Source organism: Mauremys mutica, chromosome 9, assembly GCF_020497125.1.
Source record: "Mauremys mutica isolate MM-2020 ecotype Southern chromosome 9, ASM2049712v1, whole genome shotgun sequence".
In the NCBI taxonomy this organism is placed as follows: Eukaryota; Metazoa; Chordata; order Testudines; family Geoemydidae; genus Mauremys; species Mauremys mutica.
Window position 1 is genome coordinate 101,298,388 of NC_059080.1, and position 18,895 is coordinate 101,317,282.

Consider the following 18,895-nt stretch of genomic DNA (forward strand, 5'->3'; position numbering starts at 1 on the left):
GTAAACTTGTCTCTTCAAGAGGTGCAAGTTTCTGTGTAGATAGAGTTTTGGTGTGTAGGGAACTAACTGCATACTAAAGGATTGGCCCAGCCATGAATATAACAGACTTTAGACTCCCGGGTAGCCATGGGGAAGTCTGCCACTGATGTGATATTCCCAAGCATGCTGGGAGGCCTGTTATAGACATCTAGAGGAACTTGTGCCTGCTCTTTCATTATATGTGCACTGACATTGCGCTTGGTATAATATGAGATTCATCCCAAGGAGCTTACGACGCTAAATGCCAGGGAGACAGAGCTAAATGCACTGAGAGACCCAGGAGAAGGTTCTGTCTTAGTTCCTTCTCATTCGATACAATGAGCAGGGGACTGTATTTTAACTGACCCGGGGTATTTGCAGTCTTAACAGCAGGAGTGAGTATGGAGGAGGGACGTGAAGGAAGAGAGGACTGGCACTCAGGGCGGAGGGAATTCCAGGCATTGGGGGCGGCAGGGAGAAGGCCATGGGGACAAGATAGGGAGAAGGAGATGAAGGGGGAGAGGAGATGGGATTACGTGCTAGGAAATGAGACTGGGTGGTGTGTAGGCCGGGACAGAGTCACAGGCGAGGATTTAATGCGCTCTGTCAGGCTGGGCAGAGGGGGCAGAGTGAAGAGGGAGACGGAGGCGGAGTCCAGGACTGGTGAGGGAGCTCCAGGATGATAGGCAGGCCGCCGTTTCCACGCACAGTTGCTTTTGAGTCCCCTTAAATCTATCTTTACCTTCCTCCGCAACCAAGCCTTCCGAAAGCCTGAGGAACCCCCCCACCCCCCCGGTTTGTTGGTAAAGCCCCTTCTTTATACCCTGCCGTTAATTCACGCTTCCTAGGCTGTGGTAGTAGCCTTGTAAATAGCGCGGTTAAGTGTGTAATTATCATTCTTCCAGGTTGTGTGGTACAAAGGGTGTAACCTCTCACAGCATCTCTTGGAGGCATATTACCCAAGAGAGAGGAGCCAACGCATTATAGGCCCAATTAAACTGAGCAAAGAAAAGAGGGTTTGAACCATACATATTCCAGCTCCTAAAGAAACTATTTTCTCAAAGCTGGGCCATGGAGACTCCACTGCAGTCCCTAAGAGGGTCAGGATGAGGCAGAGGGGGAATACTAAATGGATGTGGGGTAAGGGACCTGTTAAATGTACCCACCTCTGCTTATGATACACGATTCTGTGACTCTCAGCTGTTTTCCCTAGTGCATCCCTTTGGCCACTGATCTCACAATCTGACCTGGTGATTGCCCCCAGAGTTAGCTTTGGGTGGAGTTTGTCAGAGCTTCCAGGGGGCAGCCCAGAGAATGTCACCCAGTGATTCCTGCCAACAGCCCAGTAATGGGTGGTTGAGTGTATCTTTTAGATAGACGTGCAGTCTTGATCCTAGGACCCCAAGGGGTAAAGAATCCGCCACATCCCTTGGTGAGCTGTGCCAATGGTTAATTACCCACTGTTGAAAACGTGCACCTCATCTCCAGTTTGAATTTGTCTCGCTTCAGCTCCCAGCCACTGGCTCTTAGGCTGCTAATTTAAAGATCTCTCTGCTAGTCAATGTATTCATGGTATATGCCTCTGGAGACATGACAGCCTGGTGTTGCCATCTCTCCCCCTGGGGTTATAAAAGTCCCTGACGTTCCTTGCCCCTCTGACTGCCAGAGTCAGCAAATAGTTAACCTGTCTGAGCCCGAAGCCTCCAAATGGTCTGGTTAGGAGCCAGGTGAGCAAAGAGCAGATAAAGGCAGCACCTGCCTATGGGTTTGGAACAGCCTGGGGCCATAGATAGAATGTAAACACACTCTGAAAATCTTACTGTCTGACTCGGTGCCAGCGTCTTCTGGGCGCTTGTAATGGAAAATATTCTGTCTGAGGTCATTCAGTGAGTAGAAAACCAGCACTGAATACCCATAATATTAGGTGCCAACTCGCTTCTTCCTTTGTGTCGATAAATAAACAAAGCGGGGCAGCATGTTGCGTTGCCAGTACCTTTGTTTTAATGGGAAGGGTTTAAGTTTTTCTTCTTCCTCCCCCTTTTAAATGCATGGACTCTGTGAATTTCTGCTCTGCTCCTTTGGCCACATGCACACACCCAACCTTCTGAGCAAGAACAAATGTCTGTGCTTCCTTGTAAATCTGTGCATGCCGCCCCAGGCTATGTTAGTAATTCCCTTGCTGAGCTTTGAGATGAGTAGGGGAGAGGTGCAGCTAGCTGAGATGATGGAAGCTGCCATTTCCCTCCCTTAGTCAATTAGGCTGCTTCAGTTGGCTTCAGCTAATTATTAAAAATTTCCATTGGAGGTGGATTTGCTCTTGCATGGCAGATCGAGGGGTGTGGGACTGAGAGATCTGAGGAGGGGAGTAAGGTGGGCTAGTCACTACTTGTGCCCCGGGGATAGAGAAACAGCACGGCTTTAGAACAGAATTCAAAGCAATTGACCCTCTGATCAGTGCGGTTTGTTCCCTTTGGTATATTGCTGCTGCTTTTGTCCGGTCTCAAGCCTGATCATTCTAGCAGTCGGCCTTCCACCAGTTCCCCTGGGGAAATTCGTCCACTCTCTCCAGAACTACGGCTAAGGCATGGCTACACTTGCAGACGTAGAGCGCTTTGAGTTAAACCAGCCTTCGGAGAGTGCAGTAGGGAAAGCGCTGCAGTCTGTTCACACGGACAGCTGCAAGCACGCTGGCATGGCCACATTTGCGGCACTTGCAGTGGCATTGGGAGCGATGCATTACGAGCAGCTATCCCAGCATGCAAGTGACTGCAACGTGCTTTTCAAATGGGGGCTGTGGTGTGTGACAGGGAGCGTGTTGTGTGTATGTCGGGGGAGAGAGGGTGGGTTTTGGGGGGGCTGAGAGCATGTCAGCATGCTGTCTTGTAAATTCAGACAGCAGCAGACCTCTCCCTCCTCCCCCGCCTCTCTCTCACACACAGCCTTCCACAGTAACGGCTTGCATGCCCGGTTGTCAGAAATGGAGCTTTGAAAGGGCATTTCCGCATTCCTACAGCATTCCTACAGCGAGTTCAAAACAATGACAAGAGTGGACACTTGACTTAAAGGGATTATGGGATGTTTCTGGAGGCTGATCAGAGCGCAGTAATGCAACACCTCATTCACACTGACGCTCGGGCGTTGTAGCCAAGGCACAGCAAATGTTATTCCTCTCATGGAGGTGGAGTACCAGCAGCGCTGTAGCCGTGGAGTCAGAGTGCTCTACGTGCCTTGCCAGTGTGGACAGGTAGTGAGCTAGGGTGCCCGGGGCTGCTTCATTGCGCTGTAACACAAGTGTAGCCAAACCCTCTGTGAGGGGGAAGAGGCGCTTGCAGACCAGAAGATCTCTAGGAGCAGATGAGAGCATCATCAGCGATAGAATTAATAGCATGTATGGGGTCTCTCCAGGTCCTTCTTCCACAGACATCGGCATAGTGTCTGAGTACCTTATGCACATGACCAGTGTTCAGTTGTTTGAAAGCACAGTTCCTCTGTAAATCATCACATACATTTGCAGTGCAGTGAACAATACTGTGAAACCATGAACAGAATTTGCCGTTTAAAACCAAGTTCTACCCACTTACCGGGATGGGGGAAATGGGCCTCCGTCCCTCCTCTTTTAAAGATCAACATATTTTTTGTCTCGTCCTATCTAGAGGCAGCTGAGTCTCTGCCAGGGATTTCAGCTCAGTCATAGCTTTTAGAGCTTATAATTCAGGTGAGGCATGTTAATGCTGACTGTAATGTCACACCACAATCCACAACTCATAAGAGAGATGGCAATCAATGCTCATCTCAGTCGGGCTTTTGGTGATGGTTGTGTCTTGCCTATGGACGTTCTCCTTTAGTTCAAGGGTGGTGGAGACATTTGGAGCCAGAAAGTGACAAATTCTGTGCCACACCTACCATTGTGGTGACAATTTGTTAGCCAGGACTCTGCCGTCAGGAGCAGTTTACTCCTCTACCGCCAGCGTGTGGATTTTAAGGCTCATGTTTTCAAAGCTACCTACAGGATTTGGATGCCCGATTCCCATTAAAATTAACTTTAAAAGTCTCAGCCTAACGGTTTCACTTTTCCTCATGCTTTCGTTTCTGATGTGGCTGCTTATCCCATGTACATCTCTGCTAGGGTGACCAGATGTCCCAATTTTATAGGGACAGTCCCGATATCTGGGGCTTTGTCTTATATAGGCACCTATTACCCTTCACCCCCGTCCTGATTTTTCACACTTGCTGCCTGGTCACCCTAATCTCTGCAGCAGAAAAGATTGACACTACTCCCCATCAGGGCTGAGACCTCAACATCTAGAAGAAACAGAGGTTTAGCTCAGCTCCATGCTCTGTACGTTACCATAATTATGAAACTGACAGTGTGCTGTAGGTGAGGGTCCTTGGGACCCTGCTTATGAACCTAACTCGGGAGCTAACCTGGCAAGAGGAATTGGCAAATGTACATCTCTTTTGGACGGAATGAAATCTGCATGCAAATTGACATGTGAAGCAGCTAATATTCCATTGTGCAAGATCTCTGAATGGACTGAAGCCTGAATGCTCCATTAACTGCACACAGAGCTTGGGTTTTGTTGCTAGGCTGGGGAGTGGGGGAAAGTGCTGTATATAGAGAGAAAAATGTCCATGTCGAAGGTACATACTGAAATATTTTCCTTTAAAAAAAAATTTTTTTTTTTAGAGAAAGCTCTCTAATCTCCTGAAACAAAAGAGGATTAGATGCAAAAATTATTGAGTTTCAAATTTCCAATATAATTGTCCAAAGTCTGAAAGTACCTCTGCTATTTGTGCCAAGATCCTTACTATATTTTGCAGTGTGTACACGCTACAAATAAACCCTGGATCAGTCGTCGTTGTCGTCTTTTTTTTCCCCCCATAGTAGTAAGTGCAGAAACCACAATAACATCCGCAAAGGGGCTGTACTCCTAAGCAGAGGGCTAGGGTTCCTAAACACAGGAAACTCTGTAGCACTGCGGTGGCAGAGCAGGTAGGTACTAGCTTTTCTTTCCTGAAAGCCCAGGTTTTAATTTATAGCTGAATAGAAAGACCTTCTCCTGTTCTGGGCTAGTTTCAGAGGTTTAGAACAATAAACCTTCCGGTTCCATTACCTACATATTGTGTAGCTAGCGAACACTTAGGAGGGATTTGGTTGAAAAGGGTTGGCTGAATTGCTGGCCGCCATTTGAATTAAGAACCACAAATGAAACCATAAACTCACATTTCAGAACGGTCAGGCCCGGTGAACTTCTCATTGTATTTCCCACCTTGGTGTCTGCTCACAGTCACTCTCCATCCAGGGGATTGTAATATTGTCCTGGGAACATTATTGTTCCTGTGCCATGGTACCTACAAACCAAGGACCTGATTGTGTGAGGTCATGCCTTCCCTCAGCTTCCACTGGCAGGGGGGCAGACCAAAACTTGGGCCTGCAAACCCACTACTCACCACCATGTGTTTCCTTTTCTATATGTCCACAACAGGCCGGCTCGCCCCTTAAGGGCTGCAGGGCTTGGGGCTAGCCAACTCTGATTACCACCGAGGCACAGCTGGACTGGATCTGGTCATTCCCTTTGAAGGGCAGCAGGTGGCTGCAGGGAAGGGGGAAGCTCAGGAAACAGCAGGAAGTAAGAAAGACCCTGATACCTGGGGGCTGGAAACATGAGGTTCTAGCAGGCAAGGCCCAGGCGGGAAGGCCTGGGAGTAGGGTGAATTGGAGAGTGTTGGGATTGAGCAGACTCCAGCCGAAGGACCTGGGATGATTATTTTCCCTAGTGAGATTACAGGCCGGGGACCCAACATGAGAGTAAAACCAGTGGACGGTATCTAGAGACTTAAGCTTTAATCTTGGAGCTTTATTTATGTGAATAAACTTGGACCCCGGAGAAGGGCTGGGGAATGGGGAAGAAAAGCCTGTGTGGAGTTTGTCACGGAAGCCTGTTGTGGGAGAAATCATTAGCAGGGCACGGCAGAGGCACTGCTGGCATGAGGGGGCACATTGCAGACTAAAATGTACATAACACTGTATCCCTAGAAACCCTGATTCAGCAACGCATTTAAGCACATTATTAACTTTAAGTACATGCTTTAACCTCAGGCAAGTGCTTAAGTGCTTTGACATTTAAAAATAGATCTATAATTAATAATAGGCCTGATTCTCCACTGGACTCCTCTAGTTTTATGCTGGTGGAACTCCAGTGACTTCAGCTTGGATGTAGGATTTGGTTTTAGGATGTTCTGGTTTTGCAAAACAAGGTATTTCATATCCTGGAATTGGAGGGAGATTGTGTGACTGCTTCTGGTTTGGGCCCATAGTTTTTAAGGGAAGTTCTTTTTTAACTCCACTGATCAAGTGACCAATTTGTCCAAGATGAGGTCTATATCTACCAACACTCATGTTCTGAAAGCTAATCACTGACCCTGTCCAGTGGTTTATAGCTCTCGGGTGCCCTTACGCCATGAACAGAGACAATATGGGAGAAGAAAACAGGGAGACAATGCAGCAGAAACCACTAAGCTTGTTGTTTGAAAGATGGGCCTGTCCATCCCAGATATGGTCATGGTTGCCCCTCAGCAGGGATTAGAACCCAGGGTTCTCTGACTCCCAGTCCTGGTCCCTACAAAAATTTAGCACCTAACTTTGCATTTAGGGCTCTGTAACTCTATCAAGTTTGAAAGTAAAGGCAAACCAGAGACATTGGTCCTTGGTGATTTTTAAAACTCCTTGGAGAATCAAGTTGTTCACATCATGCACATTTCCACTCAAATTGCACTCGCAGTCTGCTGCCCGAGAATATGATTCACAGATTCGGAGATTCAGAGATTTCAAGGCCAGAAGGGACCACTGACCTCCTGTAGAACACAGGCCAGAGAACTTCCCCAACATAATTCCTAGAGCAGAGCTTTTAGGAAAACATCCTGTTTTAATTTAAAAATTGTCAATGATGGACAATCCTCTCGAGGTCCCTTCCAGCCCTAGAATCTATGAAGCTATGAATAACCCTTGGCAAATTGTTCCACTGGTTAATTGCTCTCGCTGTCAAAAAGGTATGCCTTGTTTTCAGTCTAAATTTGTCTAGCTTCAACTTCCAGCCATAAGGTCATGTTAGAGCTTTCTCAGGCTGGAGCGAAGAGCCCATTCTAAAATATTTATTCCCCATGTAGATATCTATAGACTGTGATCAAATCACCCCTTTTCCAAAAAAGCTACCTGTTCAGAATGATTGTTAACCTTTCTGTTACGAGTTGCCTGATGTAATACACCTTTCTCTGTCTGAATTGCTCATTCTCCAGGAGGGAGGGAGAAGGCCTGAGAATCTACTGGGATAATCTGAAAGAGCCATCTGCCCTGTCCCGTTGGAATCCATGGGCCACGGATATCCCTTATGCAACTTTCACAGAACATCCAGTGAAGAACAGCAGCGAAAGGTTCAGTGCCATCTGCCAGGTATGGAGCATGGGTTCTCTGGATAGCAAGTGACATGCATAGTTGTGAAATGCCTGGAAGGTGAAAGGCATGTTTGTTTGGGGCCCAAATTTCTTAATTGTCCCTGCAATACATTGTGATAAGTGGTGCCCGGCAGAACTGTATTTAGCAGCACCCCGGGATCGGTGTGGCTTGCTCACCGCTCCGTGCTGATAGTGGGGAGGGATCTCTGCCCACTGCCAGGGGATCATTCGGAGACTGGTGCTGCTGATGGATCACTTGGTGCTGAGGGGAGCCCGTGGAGGTGTTGGAGTGCGGCGTAGTCCCCAGCAAGTGGTGCAAAGGCGCTCAGGGCAAGTGTGGCAGCTACTGTCACTGGGTGCATGGGGCTCCCTGCAGGCAGGAGAAGCTGTCCCGGTTTGCGTTACCTTCGTTCAGGAGTGACAGGACCGGAAGGGCGTTCCAACACATCTTGGTTTAGGACTCCAGCACTGGGCGGGGTGGACGTGTTTGGATGCTAGGTATTGGTTCAGCTGATGATGGGGATAGGGCACAGCTGTCAATTTTGGATCCAGGTTCAGTTGCTGACCTGCCCCCATATACACAAACGCCGGGGAGGGGGGAGGTAAGGGGGGAAGGCAGGGTTCAGATAAAGGTAATAATTGGAGATATACCAATCTCCTAGAACTGGAAGGGACCTTGAAAGGTCATCAAGTCCAGCCCCCTGCCTTCACTAGCAGGACCAATTTTTGCCCCAGATCTCTAAGTGGCCTCCTCAAGGATTGAACTCACAACCCTGGGTTGAGCAGGCCAATGCTCAAACCACTGAGCTATCCCTCCCCCCCCAGGGCTTGGGTCAGGCTGACCTCTGCAGCTGCTGCTGTCTGGGTGAGAAGGGTTCAGTGAGGGGGCTGTCTGAGTCCAGTTGCTCCCCAAGAGGTGTCCATTTAAGAAAATCCACCGCTCCCAATTGTCGCTAACTGGGAGTCTGAACAGAGCAAGCAATGGCCTTGGGGCCTGACCTCCCCTCCCCTCCAGCTCAGCGATGAAGCACAGGGGTGGCGGTGTGTTGTTCTGACACATCCCAGGCTGTACCAGTCCTGTGGAGAAACAGCACATCGGTCTCCAGCGCCGTTGGCCCGGAACGTCTCACCAGCCCTGCGTTTGCTTAAAAAGAGAAATGGGCCTGAAACAGAAGCCTGGATCAGAACCTGGGTCTGGATCCGAGCTCATTGCTTGAACCTATTGCTGTGGGTCTAATCTGAGCACTGAATCCAAACACTCTTCCAACTTTGGGATCCGGAGCCCAAGCCCCAAGTCTGGGGATGTTCGGATCCTGGGTTTTGGTTCTGCCCATTCTAGAGAGACAAGCTCCCAACCTGCGGTTCTAGTCCTGGGTCCCCTTTGAAATCTTTCCCCCTTCTTTGTAGTTTCTCCCCAGTTTACTATTTGCCCTCGTCGTTCCTAAATCCTAGTCTCTCCAAATCGAGACAACGCGGTGCCTCACTCGGCTCACTGGCGTTTCTGTCGCTCTGGCTATGAGGCAAGGAGCCTTCTCTCTCTTTCTGTTATACCACAGATGTTTCGCTTGGAGGATTCTCAGCTCACTTTTACACAAATCTACTTTCTTCACAAGCTCCTTCCGGGCAGCTCTGACTGTGATTGATGAGCCCATACTCCCGGTGTTCAGTTCCATTCGCACTGGGCAAACTTTCTCCCTCTTCCTTGTCTCCGTTGTCACCACTTTCTCACCTATTTTGGCTTCCTGTGTCAGCTTTCCACACAGTCTGTCTGTCTTGTTTTTTATGCACCTTGCTCAGCTTCTTCACATTCTCTGGATGGCTTCAAGGGCTGGAGGTCACCTCCTGATCTCTCTGGTCCTTGATCCTCTACAAAAAGTCCCTGCCTTGCATGCGTAGGAAGTGGCTCCTAGAGTTTAGAGAGACAAGGTGGGTGGGGGAGGTTATGGGGCCAACTTCTATTGGTGAGAGAGACAAGCTTCCGAGCTTCCACAGAGCTCTTCTGCAGGTCTGGGCAGCCCTGAGACCCAGACATTGGTATTAAAATCTTTAACCCTTGGGCCTCTGCCATTTTTCCACTGGGGTGGACAGAGGAATGTTATCTGGGGGCGGAGGAGGGAGAGGGGTGCCTGTATATATGCATCCATAGCAAACTGAGGAGGATTCAGTTACACGGGTTATTTACTGCAGACAGTTGAGTGCTCACTGCATGGACGAGACATGTTGCTTTCCTTTCAGCTTAGAGAAAGGAAGCCAAACACAACATGCAGCTCATTCCTTAGAACGTCACATAATTCTCACTCTTGTCATCTCCTCCTTCCTTCCATAGATGTCCGAGTTCACTGCTCAGTTGATCCAGGCCGTTCAGACCACCCAGAGCAAGAACCCGGCACCAGGCAAAACCAGCGGAGTTGTGGTCCTGAATCAACCCCTCCTGATCGACACCTACACGGGTTTTATGTCTTTCATCGGGAACCGAAACAAACTTGGTTATTCCCTTGCCCGTGGGAGTGTTGGCTTTTGAAGCTGTCCATGGTGGGGCGTGCTTTTTGTTTGTTGATGTCACTGTCTTTTAAATTCTGCATATAGCCCCATTTCTTTTAGAGGTTAAAAAGGTGCAAAGGTTAATGATGCATAGGTCTTGTGCTGGCCCTCTGCCCAGCGGCAAATTTCCCGCCCTTTGCAAAGTTTTCCCCAGGCCTTTCAGCCCCTACTGTGTATGAATATGGATGTGTTATAAACTCTTTACGGTGTGTGCATTAGAAATGTATCAAAACCAAGACTCCAGACCTGAACCTGCCAAACTTTGGGGGAAGTTCCGATCTGAAGTTGGCCCATCTCTTGTGTAAAAACTCTACCCCAAACTAACCTGTCTAGTCCAACCTCCCCATTGCTAATGTCAATGCAGTGGCTGCACGGCTTGTTTCTATACTGACACTTTCCGTGCTAAAACTTTAGTCATTCAGGGGTGTGAACCCTCCCCCCCGGAGCGACAAAAGTTTTAGTGCTGAAAAGCGCCAGTATAGACAGTGCTCCCGGCAATAAAGCTACCACCGCTCATTCGGGTGGTTATTTTTTGTCGCTGGGAGAGCTCTCCCCCGGCAATAAAGCGTGACTACGCTGCCCACGTCACAGTGCAGCTGCAGCCGTGCTGTAAGGTCGGCTGTGTGGACATACCCTAAGTGCCCCTGGAAATCTGCTACCCATTGCCTCTTCAATGACCATGTTGTTCTGAAGTCTGTTTCCCATCTCAGGGTTCTAGGAATTTTGCAGCACAGTACGTAGGTGCTTGCTTCCAATGTCAAGGCTAACATTCACACGGCAGAGAAATAGTTCCTTAACTGATCTCTGGAGGTTTACTAAATGGCCCGGAATTGATACAAGCATTTAGCTATCTGCACTCTCTCCCATGCCGGAATATTATTTGGTTCTTGCATCTATATCTGCCAATCTGTGCCTGGAAATGACATCCTACGCTATGCTCAGTGTTGCCTTTTAAGATCTCTTGTTTTTTTAAAGAGCTGCCGTGTTTGAAATTCTGTTTGGCTCACTTGGAGAATCTCTGGAGCAACCCAGTGACACGTCTGGAAAGGAATTTTCTCTGGTCACATGACACCTGTCCAAAGCCCTTCAGAGTCATTGGAAAGACTCACATTGCTCTGAACTCTCTTCAGATCAAACCCATGGCAAAAGACAGCAGTGATTTCTTGAAACAAATCTTAAAGGATAAAAAATATGTTTACTCATAAACTTTTCATATTCTGCATAAGATGTTGGAATGGGGGGAAATCCAACAAAACCAGACACATTATTTTCTGGAGTTTTCAGACTATTTTAGCTAAATAGATAAGTGGATAGCATAATTGGATCTCAGAATTTGTTTGTTTTTAAGGATCAGAATCTCAGTATATTGTCATTTGAGATGTTAATAAAATAATCTCCACCAAGGTTGTGTTTCATTTAGGTTCCAGGTGGCAGATGAGTGAGTGGACAATGTTACTTTGTTGGGGGCGGGGGGGAAGGATGTCTCCAAGGCTCTCCCATTTTCCTCACCTACAGGCCCTGCAACATGTTGCTTTTCTTCTCTACGCCCTGGCTCTGTATTCCAGTGAAATCTTCCAGCGCCAAACAGTTCCGTCATCTAGAGAGGGTCATTAGAGACTGATGGGATGTTCTCCATCTTACTCAGTATCTGATGTCTCTGCAGCATCAGAGGCTTCAAGGCCAGAAAGAACCATCAGGCTGCTGGGGTGGTGAAGAAGGACATAAGAACCGGATATAAAATCTGATTTCCTGTAGTCTTCACTGATGGCCTACACCATGGGCATGTCCTCAGTAGTTGCATTTAATACCCTGCATTGATTAATATCACCCATCCTTTAAGGGCTGTTCATCAAAAGCCCATGGAATATCTAATGCAAACCACAAACGTACCATATAAGTTGCTTGCAGCATCCTGTTTGCTTGGCATGCCACCAAAACCAGAAAGTGGGTGAGACCACTGGTCATACCAGAAGGGTTGTCAGCACACAGGACTCTACAGATTCTTGAATTCTTTTATTCTGTGTTACCCTTAATGGATCCATTTCAACCCAAAATATAACCAAAAATTTTCAAATCTAACCACCTTCTCTGACTCCAGCCTAGGCAGCAGTTGAAGTTCCAAGCCAGGAATGAAGGAAATGTGTTTTATTTTTCTTCTTGGCATCCGTTACTGATTCCTCTCCCCCTTTAATTTGTTATGTCAGTTAGCATTGCCCTCCTCAAGGCAAGAACTTTCTATTCAGCCTGCAAGAGGAAATGTTGCAATGCTGGAAGAGGTGGGATGAGAAATCTTTGGCAATTGTTCTTAGGAAGGCATCATTGGCAACTTAGCACAATAATTTTTCACAAGAAAAAAAACAGAACACCTTGCCTAGGAAACTGGGATCTTGCTGAGACGGTGTTAGGAAAATAAATATCTGCTTTTATTTCATGCTGTTCCCTATTGGTATTTAACATTCTGCTTGTGTAGCTCTTTCATACCAAGCTAACTTTCAAAGTAACCCCCCGCCATTCCATTGCCAAGGTGCTTTTAAAGACACAAGCCCAGCTTTATTTGCTAAACTCCCATCTCGTCGAGAATATTTTGAACTTGTTTTTGTTTCTGATTCAGACAGAGTTATTGGGCTTCAGAGCCTCCAAAATGTAGGTGGCTTGCTTGAATCCTCCCCAGGACTATTACTATTAACACTGGGTTTCTTGAGGACCTGTGTGAGCCAGGGCCTACGGCTACCTGAGACAGGTGTTCGCATAGCAAGAATATACCCACCACTCTGGCTACTGACTTTCACCCATTTGCAACCTAAAGACTTAACAGTGCTTGGAGACTCCCCGGAGGGGGTCCCACCAGATCAGGGTGCAGAGACTTTTCGAAGGGGCACTCTTGGGACGTTTGTACTGCAGTTACTCTTGCTTATTATATGTAGATTTTGGCTCACTGACGTCCATCTTCGGGGCACGTTACACTAAAATGCCAAGGGAGAGGGCTGAAAGATGAAGGAGAGTGTTCCATAATCTAGTGGAATGGAAAAACACAGAGCTGTCCCCAGTGGGACTATTTTGGACACGGTTGAATTTGATGGTAAACATCCATTCACTTCAATGGGACCTAGACTATTCCAAGCCGTGACATTCAGATCCTGTTCTGATTTTACCCAACCCTGAGGGAGTTCAGATCTGGGATGTTGGCTAGACTTTCTACCGGGAGAGAGGGGATGGGGGGGACAGTTACAAAGTCTGGACTTTGGTTTCATCCTATTTGTCCTTTGGATATTGTAACACCACTTGGGAAGCCATCCATGGCTCAGTACATTTCACTATCAGGAAGCTTTTTCCTGATGTTCATCTCCTTGACGTCAGAGTGCTGGTAGAGATGCCTCATGCAATGACCTAAATGCTGTACTTCATGATTTCAGTGCAAGAACTGGATTAGTCTCAACCCGTTTCTGGAAACACGTGCCTTTTATGTGGTTTGTATATTACACACTAACCTTAGATCTCTTTCATGAGTTCAACAATTCAACTTTAATGAGTTCAAGGGAATTGCAAAAAAAATATTTTTGTCAAGCGTTTTGTTTTCAAGCCCACTTTGGTTTCTAATGTCTGATTAGAATATTAATAACCACCTTAGGGGAAAAAGGGTAAGTAGCTTGCATACTGGGGGGGAGGGGAAGCAGATTCATTACACCTCCTCAGCACGCAGCGTCATTAGGAATGAGCCGTAAAAGCACAGTTGCAAACTGGTGCGTCCTAGTGAAAATGGCCACAGGAGTTTCCTTCAGGACTCCTTTGTTTCTGATGCAGATTTGATCCTGGAATTTTAGCTGCTGCTTCAGGCACCTATTAAATAAATGTGCACAAGTGCCTAGCACAGTGTGGGTATAAATTAACGAGAGAGCAATGTTTAGCGATTAGAGCTGGGGCTGTTGGGTTTTCTTCCTGTCTTGCTGTGAACCTGGGCAAAATGCTTAGGGCCAGATTTTCAGAAGGGGCTTCTAAATACTGAGGCCTCTGCGCTCTGACGGGAGACAGTGGGAACCGCAGGGGCTCAGTACAGCTGCAGACCAGGCCTTGGGAATCCACAGATGAACACCCAAAAACAGAGGCACCACTTTCTGCCTCGCTGTCACCAGCTCTAAAAGAGGGGTCACAGTGAGCACCTCCTGCACCTCACAGGGTGTGACATGGGTTTACCAAACAGAGTCCCTCTTTTCTGGTGAGATGCGTGTCTATTCTGCAGCCCTTGCTGCCTGCATGTCCTTCAGGCATTGACTGGTCAGGCTTGAGTTGGCATTTTCAGAATGATGTATAGATCATGTGACTCTCTAACGCCACTAGGTTGCCTTTCCTAGGCCTTGATATTTATGCCAGACTCCCGGAGCCCAACTCCTCCTTTGCTGTGGCCAGCAGCACCTCAATGAGTATTCAACACTGGAGATTCGGTTCTGCTAAAGAGGAAAACATTTTTTGAATCTCACTAGCAGTCCAACGAAACCCTACCTGAGTTTGCAGGTTATTTGTGACATTTGGCTCAGGACTGTGAATTGGGGGATGTTATGGCTTCTGCCATTTGGCGGGTTTAGCTGCTCCCAGATGTGAAGCTTCAAAGGCAAGATCTGTATCCAAAGCACTGTGGGGCTCTAGAATGGGGAATTGGTGTGGCTTGATATGCCAGATACATGAGACAAAACGCTCTTCCTTTGCTGCCACGTTGCCTTGGTGTGTTCCCAGCAAAGCATCGTCATTCTGATGCCCTCGCGCAGAGGCCGATCGGCGTCCCCATGTGTGAGATTGCTTTTGCTGTGGTTTCCAGGCAGCAGAATGTGTGCGTCAGGGAACAGAATGTCCTTGCCACATTCCCAGCCTGCTAGCCTCAGGAAATGGAAGAGCCAGGGATAAAAGCTGCAGGGATGGTTCCCATTCAAATCAATGGGTGTAGCCCAAACACCTGCTTTACCTCCCCACTGTGCAGTCAGCCGATCCTTCCCTGAGGAAGAGGCGGGGGACCCACTCCTCCCCTCTTTCTCTTACAGGAATGATCTCCGTGTGAGTCACTCCCAGCACCCTGAGGACCTTGCTCCCCTGGAAACGGGGCCTTGCCCCAGCAGCTGCAGGGCTCAGCTCAGCTCTGACACAGCTTCCGGAGTAGGGCAGGGCACCTACGGGCGAACGCATTCCAGGGCCAGGCTTGATGGCACTGCAGTTGCTCATGTGGCTGTTGACTTACTGCAGGAAGCGCTAAACGCAGAAGCGGAGGGAAGGTGGGACTGCAGTGAGTCCATTTCCCTCATTCTAGATCTCTGCCCACCACCCTGCTGGGAACCGCCTCGGTCTGATGTGTCAGGCTTGAGGGAGCGATCAGCTTGCTGCTTGGGGATGCTCACAGTTTACTCTAGCACAAGGGCAGCTGTTGGTCCAAGCTCTTGGATTATTGACCAGCGTGGTGACGGTTAGGATGGCTGGGGATTACTCTTGAAATCTCCGCTCAAGTGGCAGCCTTTGTGCTGTGAAAAACTGCCCCATTCCTGATTCCTCCTGTCTGATTTTCGATCTCACGTATCGCCCGACATGCCCAAAGACCTTACACATGGATGCCTCCTTTCCCTCGCTCCCTTCCGCCTGGGCCTGCTCATGCCACCCGTCCCTCTCCGACCTTTGGAACACACTCCCCCAAAGCCCTTCGCTTCAGCTGAGTGACACGTTGGGCGGTTCATGAACGGACACAGCTGTGTCGAAGCATCCGAACAATGAACACATTCCAAAATAGAATGCGCTCGTGGGGAACAGGCAAACCCTTAATGTGCCAGAGACAACATCCAGAGAATGCTGGGCTGGATCGCTGGCTTTTCACGCCTCCCGCTAATTAAACCCCGTGTCTGTAGTAGCTCGCTTGCCCATTCCAGCCAGAGTCGGTGGCTTCCTACCAGCTTAATGGAGGCATTTCCACTGGGACCTCTTCCAGTAATGACTGAAGTCCTCCCACATCACCTTTAATACAGACATACATAATTAAGTCCTTTCATTTGGGCAGGTTGATTTGCTAAAGGCCCATGGTCCACCATCGAGTTAAAGGGGCAGTTTGTCCAGCTTTTAACCTCGGCTGAGATTCTGTTACACTTAATCCTCCCTTGATGGCCTTTGCACTGTGTTCTGAGTAATTGAAATGGTGTGACTTAAATCTATTTAAAAAAGAAGGGGTGGAGTGCTCATCCTAGTCATTCCAGCTGAGAAACAAACCCAGGCCAGCCAAAATGCTTCGTTTAAGGATGGGTGAGACGCGGAGCACGCCGAGATTTGGTTTACTTACAAATCCAATTTTGGAGACTGGAATCCTGTTGTGGATTTGTCGTTCTGCTGGCCATCTGCTTTCTATGGGCGAAGGGGGAAGAGTCACTCTTGCAATGTTGCCAGTGCTCACCATTATATCGTGAATCTGACCATGTTTGGTATTTTTCAGAGATCCCCCTTGTCACAGGGTGACTGGCCCCTTTAAGAGAGAGCGGGCTCCCGTGCACCTGTGTCTGATTACCTGCTGCACAACTGGGCATAAGGAAAGGCTCCTCGGCAGCAGGGGGAAGGCTGCGACCTAGGGGATCTCTCTCTTAGCCCAGGGAGGTGAGGGAAAGAGCTGCAAGGTTCTTGAAGGAAGCGCCTGGGGAAGCTGCTGAGAGCCCAGAAACACAGGCCCAAGAAAGAGGGTTGTGCAGCCCCCAGGACCCAAGCGGAGAGACTGCAGGCCCGGTAGACTTTATTCTGAGTGAGGGTGGAAGGGTGGAATTTATTTCAAAATTTTCTGGACTTAATAAAGTAGAAAAGGCTGGAGAAATTTTGTCTCATACCTTATGGCCTGAGAGAAGAGGAAACTGAGGCAGGGCAGTGCAGTGGGTGTGACAGGGCAGCCATACCCTTTTACACCCTCCTCCTGGACTCTGTGAGTATGTGAGAGCCCTTCACCTCTCATATAAAAGGAGCAAGTTTCTAGTCCTCACTGTTCCAAACAAAAGCTTGAAAATGGGACCCACGTTCCCCCCAAGAGCCTCCAAAACCAAAAGACAAGTAAAAAGGATCCTGAGTTAATTACTGCTTAAAAATCTCAGAGTTGTCAAGCCAATCTCATGATTGTCGAGGGCCTGACTCATGACTTTGGAATAAGCAGTTCTGCTTTGAATGATCCATAGATGACCTGAAGCAAAAGATCTCATGACTCTTGATTAAGCTTGCATGACTCCAGATGATGTCAATAATACAATGATCCCAGGTGGCAGGGCTGTAACTAAGGCTTGATCCAAAGACCACTAAAAGGAAACACTGGACTCGGTCTCGAGAGATCTGGGTTCAACGCATATTTGGAAAGAACTCCTTGTCTAGAAACTCCACGATTATCTGAGCTTAACGCCGGGTGGAAATCACCTCTGGGCACAGAGCCAGCACAGCACCTAGGGGCTGATGCAGGACTTCAGTGGTGTCTAGGGCCTTGTCTACACTGGCAGGTTTCTGCGCAGTAAAGCAGCTTTCTGCACTGTAACTCCCGAGGTTCACACTGCCAAGCCACGTAGTGCGCTGAAATTGCACAGTTGCAGCGCTGTAAAAAAACCACCCCGACGAGAGGTGTAGAGCTTTCTGCGCCAGGCGTACAGCACCGTGGTGCCAGTGTAGATACCGTGGCGATTACAGTGCCGCAATTGGTCTCCGGGAGGTGTCCCACAATGCCTGTTCTCGCCTCTCTGGTCATCGGTTTGAACTCTACTGCCCTGCCCTCAGGTGACTAACCCGTCATCCCCACCCCTCAAATTCCTTGGGAATGTTGAAAGTCCCCTTCCTGTTTTCTTGGTGACGCGTGCAGTGGTCTCGGTGCATCTTTCCAGGTGACCACACCTGCTCCACGCACCAGGCGATCCCCCGTTTGGAGCAATGCTGAGCTGCTGGACCTCGTCAGCATTTGGGGAGAGGAGGTTGTCCAGTCCCAGCTGTGCTCCAGCTGTTATGATACCTATGGACAGATTTCACGATGCATGACAGAAAGGCTCCATGACCGGGACACACAGCAGTGCAGGGTCAAAGGGAAGGAGCTGCAGAACTCCTACCACAAGGTGCAGGAGGCAAACCGCCACTCCGGTGCTGCGCCCATGAGCTGCCGGTTCTACAAAGAGCTGGACACAATACTCGGCAGTGACCCCACCTCCATTGCGACGGCCACTGTGGATACTTCGGTGGCTCACGTGCCAGTCGAGAGTGGACCGAGCCAGGAGGAGGAACACTTGGATGAGGAGGGAGAGGGGGAGGAGGACCCAGAGGCAGAGGACGACTCGGAGGTCAGAGATGCGTGCAGCCAGGAGCTCTTCTCTACCCCAGAGGAGGCTAGCCAGTCACAGCCCTCGGATCTTGGCGAAGCACAAACGAGAGGAGGCCCCTGGTAAGTGGCTTTGATTTTGAGAATCGCTGGATCGAGTTGTTAGGGGCAGGAGGGTTGCAGAAAGCAGGCTTGTGTCTGTATGGTGCGCGTATCACCCCATGCCTAGTCTGAGCTGTGGAACAGGCTGTTGACTGACTCCCTCATTTCACAGGAATCTGCCTCAGAGATCCCCAGGAAACTCTCTTGGAGATACCGGGCAATCCGCTGCCTCAGGTTCTTTAGCAGAGCTGCTCTGTTTCTTGCCCCGTTAAGGGGCATTCTTTCCCACGCCATTGTGCGATCATGGAGGGGAGACCATTGCTGCACACAGGCGAGCTGCATAAGAGCCAGGGCAGAAGCCGCAGTCTAGGAGAAGACCCTCCCTTGATTTCCTGCTCACTCTCAGCAGTGAGGTATCTTCCACAATGAACACAGCCTGTGGAAAATGTGGGGACAGGAATTATTATAAGGCTCCACCCCACCCCCAGTGCTGGC

General features: G+C 48.8%; 1 protein-coding gene across 2 annotated transcripts in view; it reads left to right on the forward strand.

Moving 5' to 3' along the window:
- Positions 1-11,403, forward strand: part of TPRG1 (tumor protein p63 regulated 1) — a 103,821-nt gene extending 92,418 nt beyond the window's left edge. For both annotated transcript variants that reach the window (XM_045029482.1, XM_045029481.1), the window contains 2 exons: positions 7,315-7,468; positions 9,797-11,403. In XM_045029482.1, the coding sequence (XP_044885417.1) occupies positions 7,315-7,468; positions 9,797-9,991 (349 nt within the window). In that variant the 3' untranslated portion in view covers positions 9,992-11,403. The remainder of the gene's footprint in view (positions 1-7,314; positions 7,469-9,796) is intronic.
- Positions 11,404-18,895: the final 7,492 nt, after the last annotated feature.